The sequence below is a fragment of the Ciona intestinalis genome, chromosome 1 (assembly GCF_000224145.3).
Source record: "Ciona intestinalis chromosome 1, KH, whole genome shotgun sequence".
NCBI lineage: Eukaryota > Metazoa > Chordata > Ascidiacea > Phlebobranchia > Cionidae > Ciona > Ciona intestinalis.
In genome coordinates, this window is record NC_020166.2 from 9,128,725 (window position 1) to 9,137,846 (window position 9,122).

At 35.2% G+C, this 9,122-nt stretch overlaps 2 protein-coding genes across 3 annotated transcripts; one reads left to right on the plus strand and one right to left on the minus strand.

The window, feature by feature from the left end:
* Positions 1–993: 993 nt before the first annotated feature.
* Positions 994–4,422, minus strand: LOC108949471 (hepatic lectin-like). Of its 2 annotated transcripts, none has more exons than XM_026838801.1 (4): positions 4,336–4,422; positions 1,965–2,240; positions 1,584–1,734; positions 994–1,372 (listed from the first exon to the last, which is right to left on the minus strand). In XM_026838801.1, the coding sequence occupies exons 2-4, from the start codon at positions 2,158–2,160 to the stop codon at positions 1,090–1,092; spliced, it is 630 nt and encodes a 209-aa protein (XP_026694602.1). In that variant the 5' UTR covers positions 2,161–2,240; positions 4,336–4,422; the 3' UTR covers positions 994–1,089. The 2 variants fall into 2 exon arrangements, with proteins under 2 accessions (XP_026694602.1, XP_018667338.2); XM_018811793.2 differs by lacking the exon at positions 4,336–4,422 and adding an exon at positions 2,428–2,568.
* On the plus strand, positions 3,688–8,610 carry LOC100185964 (cytochrome P450 4F1-like). The gene is made up of 11 exons (XM_002123976.4): positions 3,688–3,980; positions 4,369–4,513; positions 4,854–4,986; positions 5,284–5,442; positions 5,842–6,001; positions 6,366–6,467; positions 6,719–6,806; positions 7,177–7,279; positions 7,640–7,856; positions 8,147–8,229; positions 8,442–8,610. Exons 1-11 carry the CDS (start codon positions 3,792–3,794, stop codon positions 8,608–8,610), a joined length of 1,548 nt encoding a protein of 515 aa, XP_002124012.1. The 5' UTR covers positions 3,688–3,791.
* Positions 8,611–9,122: the final 512 nt, after the last annotated feature.

Sequence of the window (9,122 nt, forward strand, 5' to 3'; positions counted from 1 at the left end):
GCAACCAAACTTGTATGACACTTTTACAAAAGTTCTTTTACTCAGAGCGTATTTTAACTATTGTGTTTTCTGTTAATTCCCTTCCCTTCGTTGTTTTAGTTATTTTGATCTTCGTTGCTGTATTAAAAAAATTTGTTATGTTTTGAACTTTTAACTACTAAGTAACTACACCGGCCATTCGGCGAATAAATCCAAACAAACAAGTTGTCAATCAAAATTGCAGCGATAAAGGGGAATACCCCAAGATAAAAGTTTTAAAAGATTGTTTATTTTCGGGGTATAAAAGGTAAAAACGTAAACCTAACAGTCTCCACTCTCTAGCGATATACATCTTCACGACGAATTACTAGAGAATTGACAAACAAATATCGCATGAGAAGTTTGAATAACGTTTCTTATAAAATATAAAACTGTGGGGTAAGACGGGATACTGTTTGCACAAAATATCCATATTTTATGATTGAGTTTTGAACAATTAACAACGCTCTTTTAGAGTCGTAAAAATACGGTCATATAATTTGTTTACTAATAAATAGGACAAAAAATGTCCCATCTTACCCCACGTTACTGTACAATAAATTGTATTTAGCTCTTAAAATAGCGTAACTTTTAAGTAAACTTTTGTTAAAAGTGTATTTTAAATCATATATATCACGCTATAGGCACTGCAATGACCATATAGGTAAATAAACGCTGATAAAATGTAGTGAAGTAGAAAGGAAGTGAAGTGACGTTTCAAGCTCCTACGTTTGACACTTGGAGTTTGAAGAATGTAATCGACATGCATGGTGTCGGTGAGATTATGTTTATCTTAGCGTAAATACGTTGTGCTGTTTTAAAGAGGTTCTGTATTACAGTACAATAAACGATATATACTTTAAACTGTTCGTATAATTTAATACAGGGCAGGGGTTGTCTTGATTGTTAGCCAAACAATACAAATATATAGTAATCATCACCAAAAAACACATACGTAGTAACTCGTAAGCAGGCACGAAGTGTACGAAACAGAACATCCTTGTTGTAAAGATTGTCGCTGCCACCACGCAAGGATATATAAATCAGTTACATTCATTTATGTCTGTTGTTTCAGTTGTTGTTGAGCTTCAAGTCTGGCCTTTCACACAAGGTGTAAAACTTTTTACTATCCAAATTACATTGCATATCATACCAGCCGCGCTCGCTGCGCGAGACCACACAGTTTTCCTGCATTATGTTATCGTTTGGTTCTCCGGCATACCATCTGGTTTGCTGTGGAGCTACCGGTGTCCAGTCATCCCATACCCATTCTCCTTCTTTATCTTTATCAGTCAACCCGATCCAGTATCTATTGCTGTTTACCTCCAGCTTGGCGTATTGGCTCGTAATATTTCTGCAGCATAAACGCATGTATAATGCATGCTGAGTAGTTTATGTCAGTTAGAGAACACCCGTGTTATAAACAGAACACTTTGGCTTGTAGTTACATATACGTAGTAACTCGTAAGCGTGAACGAAAGTGTGAAACTAAACACCCGTGTTATATAACGACTTTCGTTGCACCGCCACGCGAGAATAAATAGGTTCTCATTACAGTTACTTACACTCTAACAGTATGGTCAATTTCTCCGTATATTATCAACCAACCACCCAACTCTTCACAAGCATCACGTGCGGGACTATGAATCGTTTTATCTGGTAGGAGCTTGTATAAGTATCCGTTCCCAGGTCTGTACCAATCGTCTCCTATTTCATCTGTGAATAAATGTAACGTATTTACCTTCACGTGGCGGGTAACGTCAGTCGTTATAACACGGGTTGACACTCTAATGGGTTACCCGTGTTATAGTTATAAAAAAGCTTAAGTTACACCGCCACGCAAGGATAAATAAGTTATATGCGTTGGTTTGTGCGCCATGCTCACTGTCGAACTGTGAGAAAGTGCTACATAACTATACGTCCTTAATTGGCATTACCGGTCTTACCTGACGTGTAAATAGTGAATTGGAATGTCAGAGACATCCATTCCCAACCCGATGTGGAATCCAGTCGTTCTATTTCAACGATGGCGCTATCATGAAACATTTCATCGACTTCGACTCTGAATTTATGCGGCAGGGAAGTGTTGGTTGGTTTGGCTTTGACGACAAGAGCATACGGGGTGGATGGGAGACATACCATGTATGATAGTTGGAATTTATTCCTTTGGTTGGGTGAGTAGGAGGAGACATTCACCTTGTTTCTTTGAAACGTACCGTTTCCTATACAAAGAGAAACGAAAGTAGTTGGTTATCTATAAAGCGCAGTGACTCTAAATAAGCAATATTAATTGTAAAAACACGATCAAGACATATTGGATTCAGTTGCTAACTCCTGTCTTACCCCAGAGTACCACACACTAATTATCTGTTAAAAATGGTTCTACTGTTAGAGCTGGATATAATTTACCTGTCGCTTCACATCCATATAGCAGATACAACAACACAGCGTACGCTAACCACATACTTATTGTGAGCAATACTAAGACTGAATGATTGTGTTATGCAAAGGACATCGACAATACGCAAACGCGGTTGCTTAGTTAAAAAGAAAATTAGAGCACAGTGTGACGTCACCTGGCATTTATATGTACGAGTGACCTTAATTTAACAAAGGGTAGTCTTAAGTGCGATACTCACGTGCCTATGGTTTAGTATTCCATACTGCTTTACAATTCTTTAGATGCACTTTTCTTTAAATTGCATTTTTAGTTAAATACAACTCAATATAAGTTTTATAAAGTTTTGGGCGTTTACCAACAAAGCTAAAACATGTCTCATCTTACCCCACCCTACAACAACGTACATTTTATTCGAACACAGTGGCTTTTAAGTAAAATTTAATGAAATTGGTGCATTTACAATTTAATTCACATCACGGTGTAACTATATGATAAATGCTTATATGGCACGGTCTATAGATATGTAAATACTATAGCGGGTTAATGCCGCCCACTGTCCTGCCCACTTTAATTGAATACAGAACGACATGAGTCAGTTTATACAGTGTTGCGGGTTTAGCCACGCATTTATCTGACACCTATCCACGTAGTTGTTAACGTAGCATTGTTTAACGGGAGATATGTTGCCGCCGTGTAATGTGAAGTCGGGTTGCGCGAGAGGGAAAAAGGGGGTACTTGTCCCGTTAAAACTCTACTGATTCGTGGTTCCCAACTGTCCTATTGTGTGTGCAAATAGCTAACCATATTACCACCAATGCTGCCTGGACGATTAGAGTTACATGAATAGTGACTGCAACCGTTAGTTTGTGGACAGAGCTGATAAATACAGATGGTGAGCAAATGTTTGCAAACGGTTACCGGTTACGCTTGTTCTAATCATGGCAAGCAAATGTTTGCAATGCTGTGCAAATAGGTATACTTGTATTGCATAATGTCATACGTGGGTGTGTTGTGTGGATAGTGTCTTGATTTGAGGTATAAAATATTGACAAGCTTCTAATGAAACTTGATGTTGGTTTACTTATTTGTTCATTTTCCATGATTGGCACAGGCACTAACTTGCAGTGTGTGGATAAGCAGACATGACTTTCGGTTGGTTTAGTCATTTATATCAATGTGGGTGTGAACTTGGATGACTTATCTATGGTTGCCACTTCCATGCCCACAGTCGAGTTGCTGAAGGTATTGCAGCGTATGGGGATAAGCAGGCATGACGATTGGTTGGTTTGGTCGTTTATATCCTTGTGGATGGGAACTTAAGTTACTTATATAATGATTTAATCCTTGTAAATGTTTTGTATAGGCAGATAAAATGGCTTGGACCAGTGTAGGCGGGATTGTAACCACAACTGCGGTTGGTGACTTCTTACTAGTGGCATGTATAGTGGTTGTCATTAAAAGTTTTTTAATCCCTGCTGTAAGAGGATACCAGGATGCTAAGAAACGAGCTAGGAGTGTTGGGGAAGTGAAGAAACACTGGTTGTATGGGAGTGTTAAGATGGTACGTGCTGTGTAGTTATTTGCATGTTAAAAGTATTTTTTACAAATCAATCACAAAGCAAGATATGTGGTAACTTGTAAGCGTGCACGAGGTGTATGAAACAGAAGTAGAATACTTGTGTTATTACGACTAACATTGTCCTGCCACACTAGGATTAATAAGTTACATTGATTTGTTGGCTCTGGTATTGTAACCAGAAGATACTGGGTTCAAGGCTTAATACTGCTCACTTGTGTTAATTAGGGCAAAACACTAATTACAATTGCTTCTACTTAAAATTTAAGTTCAGTTATGTTTGTTGAATCTAAACTAACAGAGTGGACAATGTACTTTAAAAGCAAGTATTCAAACTTACTTTTTTTTAATCCAAAGTAATTTTTTTAAACAGTTTCCACAAAATGAAGAAGGTCTCATGAAGAGAGTTGCTTCTAGTTTTGAGAAACCTGTCTGGACAGTGAATTGGTTTGGTCCGTACATAAGTGAAGTCGTAATACATCACGCAGATCTTGCTATTACTTTGTTGTCCAGCTCTGGTGAGAATACATAAAACTTTTTTATCATACTCATACACCCCACTGTTAAGCTACAATATTGTTGTTTTCTTAAACACCAGACACACATGTTGTATTCATACACCTCATGCTCACTGTCGAGGTATATTATTGGTGTCATTTTATACACCAGGCAGACATGGCGTATTCATACACGATACACCTCATGTTCACTGTGTAGTTATAACATGGCTATCATGTAAATAAACCACTTTAAAAGCTTGCATTTTAAGTATTTACCTTTACTACTCAATCTAATATCTAATACAAGAGATAAAAATAATGCTATTCATGTTACTTTTTTATATTACTTTTTATCCAGCTCCTAAAAACAACCTTGTATATGGTTTTTTTCATCCTTGGATTGGAGATGGGTTACTTACAAGTAGTGGAAGAAAATGGCAGCGAAACCGACATCTACTCACCCCAGCATTTCATTTCAGTATTCTTAAACCGTGAGTTCTGTTCTACTATGCTGATGGCTGCCAAACTTGTCACCATCTGAACAAGTTCAACACAAAGCCCTGTAGGGAAAAGATGAACTTGTGTTATCCTTGCATAATAGGCAACAACAGTTGTTATAACATAGGTGTTCTGTTTCATACACCTTATATCACTTGCAAAAAGTTAAAATAAATAATACAAATTTTAATATACAATCTTTGTTGCTGTGTTGAGTATACAAATGCATTTTATTTATAACCTATGAACCTTTAAACATGAACATTATGTTTTGCCTTTCTGTTTGTCAGGTATACCAATGTATCTAACGCTTGTGTAAGAGTTATGCTGGATAAATGGAGCAAGAAAGTGGGGACATCAATGGAGATTTACTTGGATGTAAACCTTATGACATTAGACACCATACTACAATGTGCTATGTCAACTAAAAGTGACTGTCAAAATAGGAGGTGAGTTATTTAAGTGGCCTATACATAGTTGCTACATGCTAGTGCTGCTACCATGCCCACAGTCGAGTTGCTGAAGCTATTGCAGTGTGTGGATAAGCATACATGACTTTTGGTTGGTTTAGTTATTTATATTCTCGTGGGTGAGAACTTAACTTATCTCTTGAGTGGGAACTTAACTTATAACTTATCCATGGTTGCCACTTCCACACCTACAGTCAAGTTAATGAAGCTATTGCGGTGTGTGGATAAGTAAACCAATATGTGGCTTATGTGAAAAAACACACATTTTAATCTTACTTATGAGCTTGAATCATCATAACGATTTTACACATAAAGTTGACAACACGTTAATAACGATAGGACTTACTAAGTTAGTCACTTATTGTGTTTGATTGACAGTAAGAAGAACGAATACATTGAAGCAGTTCATGATGTTTCCAAATACATTATGTCGCGAGTCCATAAACCTTTGCTTCATATTGACTGGATATACTGGCTCACCGCTGAAGGAAGAAAGTTTAAACAGTTAGTAAAAGTTCTGCACGATCAATCAGAAAAGGTATAATATCTTATATCTATAAACTTGCATTGAATATTTGAACTATTTCTTATTTATGTACTGAAGTTTTAATAAATGGAATATTAAAGTTAATATTTAAAATTAATAAATGAATAATAATAATTAACAGGGTAATGAGTAACTATGTTGTAAATCACTTCATTATATTTCATAGTGTACTGTGAAACTTCATTTAGAAAGCAATAAGAACCTTTAAAAAAGTGTAGAAAAAAATATTAAATTACAATTTAAAATACTATAGATGGATAAAAAATAAATGATCTATCTACATTTTAAGAGAGCTTAGTTGAAGTAAAAAAAATTTAAAAAGGTTAATGACGGTATTTTTATCTTAAATAAAAAGGTAATCAGAGAACGGAGAAAAACTTTGGAAAATAGGAAATTTGAAGAAGAAAGTTCTGGGAAGAAACGCCTGGATTTTCTTGATATTCTCTTGCATACAAAGGTTTGTTTGTTTTGTAACAATGGTGGTTATGATGTCACAATACTTTTTTTGAATAAGATTGTGGGAAAATTATAAGAAAATAACAATTTGGTAAAAGTTTCAGGAATTTGCAACAAATTGTCTTGTTTACCAAGTTGACGCTTCGTCTGGCAGACGAACTGGGAAAATACACTTCGTTTTTTAACTTTTTTTCTGATATGAGATGTTATTACTCTGTTACAAACAAAATTTACTTATATTTACTTTTATAGGATGAAGATGGAAAAGGATTAAATGATTCTGAAATAAGAGATGAAGTTGATACCTTCCTATTTGCAGGCCATGATACTACAGCAAGTGGTAAGCATCTACTATTGGTTATCAAGTAGATGATTGAAAGTTATCCCATTACTTCGGGTTAGGGTATCAATATTATAATGTATGATAATTCCTAATAAAACAGTAGCGTGTGTGTGACATATCATTTGTTGGTAAGTTTGGATATCAAATAGTTATCTTTTAAAAAAAACCTGGCTTCAATCTAATAAAATATGCCTTTTCTATTAAAACAATTACCCACCTAGGTAAAAAAAACTTGCAATCTTGCATTATAAGTTAAAAGTAAAACAACTGTCATTAGTCAGGAAAATTAAGTTCCATTCATTGTATAAAACACACTCTTTATATATAGATATAATCATGGATGTTATACATTGTTGTTAATCCACAGGAATAGCCTGGGCTTTGTATAACCTTGCTGTCAATGTGGATTGTCAAGACAAATGTCGGGAAGAATTGAAAAGTGTGGTTGGTGATAAAGAGAATATTGAATGGTGAGATTGATATGCTGGAACTACAGTTAATATATAGGTGCAATGTCTTGGTAGTAAGCATGAGGTGTATGAGTACACCATGTGTGTCTGGTGTATAAGAAGACACCCATGTTATAGCTTGACAGTGAGCATGAGGTGTATAAGAAGACACCCATGTTATAGCTTGACAGTGAGCATGAGGTGTATGAATACACCGTGCATGTCTGGTGTGTAAGAAGACACCCACGATATATTATAACTCAACAGTGAGCATGAGGTGTATGAATACACCATGTGTCTCTTATATATAAACAGACACCTATGTTATAACTTGTATCCATAAATACAAATTCCAAAATAAATAAAGCAACTTACCCGCAGGGAGGATTTATCGAAGTTAAGTTATCTCACGTTATGCATCAAAGAAAGTCTTCGTTTATGTCCTCCTGTCCCATTTATCGGAAGGGAACTAAATGAACCACTCAAGTTCCGAAGCAAACTTAAAGAACCAAATGAAACAACGATTGACGCAAACTCGAACATCGCGCTTCACATTTTTACACTGCATAGGAATGTTCATGTCTGGGACTCTCCTGAGGTAAGAATATATCATCTATTTTAAAGTTGCAAAACATCGAAACTTAAATATCGATTGAAGCGCTATTGTATCATACCTGGTAAGCCGTAAGCGGGTACAATGTGTATGAAACAGTTCTTTGGGTTATAACGACTGTTGTACATTATTCATTTAAGCAGCATTAAAGTAGCAGATACACTTCTGACACCAGGATTGGCCGATTACCCCTGGCCAGCCTGGGGAATTATATAGGGACTTGAATACTTGATGTACAGATATTTAAAGTTTAATATTTAAATGAACTTTCACAGGAATTTATCCCAGAGAGATTTAAACCAGAAAATATGAAGGGAAGGTCACCTCATGCATACCTACCTTTTTCTGCAGGTCCAAGGTAAAACATTGGATGATGTTTTATTAAATAAATGCACAAAGATTACAGGCTTGATGCTGCTACCATAATGTTACAAAGTTACATATGTGATATATTGTAAGCAGGCACAAGGTTTATGAAACAGAACACACATGTTATAACGACTGTCATTGCTCTGCCTTAACATTCAATGTCCTAAAGATTGAAACATATCACACTTACCCTAACCGCAGAAACTGCATCGGGCAAAACTTTGCGATGAACGAAATGAAGATTGCTATTGGACAAACCCTTCGTAAATTCAAGGTGATCCCGGATGAATCATTCCCGAAACCTTCCATTACACCTCAGGTGGTTCTTCGGCCAAAAGATGGAATCTTTATAAAATTAATGGAGATCTAAACCGATTTACAGAATAAATAAAATATTTATTTATTGGGAAAGAAATTGTGCTATGATAATTTTGCTTATTTAGTATGTTATTACAAGAAATAAAATAAGGGTATTTTTTTAAACACATGCAATAAAAAATTTAAATTAAAATTTTAAGCAAATTTATACATATTTCATTATTTGATTGTTTTTTACACATTATTTTATCATCACAATAATAGCATTTACCCATGTACTTCATGATGTCATAATGAACTTTATTACCAATAGCGTTACTGCTGTTGATTTACAAAATTTTGCATTTAATCAATTTTAACTTAAGATTTTTATTATGATTTTTCCACCTTCAACTATGCAATTGTAAACAATCTTTTAATAAATACCTCATGCTCAATCAAGTTTGCATTGTCGTAATCTGATTGTTTTAAGCAAATTACCATTGTAAACATGATATGTATAAGCTACCAAACATTTAAATTCAAGAAAGCTGTTTGTGTTAGATAAATCCAATAATAAAACCT

Coding starts and splice junctions, on each gene's coding strand:
- LOC108949471 (XM_018811793.2), bottom strand. CDS start 2,482: ATGTGGTTAGCGTACGCTGTGTTGTTGTATCTGCTATATGGATGTGAA. Junction 1,735..1,964: donor ATTCACTATTTACACGTCAG/GTAAGACCGGTA, acceptor ATTTATTCACAG/ATGAAATAGGAGACGATTGG. Junction 1,373..1,583: donor ATTGACCATACTGTTAGAGT/GTAAGTAACTGT, acceptor TTTATGCTGCAG/AAATATTACGAGCCAATACG.
- LOC100185964 (XM_002123976.4), top strand. CDS start 3,792: ATGGCTTGGACCAGTGTAGGCGGGATTGTAACCACAACTGCGGTTGGT. Junction 3,981..4,368: donor TGTATGGGAGTGTTAAGATG/GTACGTGCTGTG, acceptor TTTTTTAAACAG/TTTCCACAAAATGAAGAAGG. Junction 7,280..7,639: donor GATAAAGAGAATATTGAATG/GTGAGATTGATA, acceptor ACTTACCCGCAG/GGAGGATTTATCGAAGTTAA.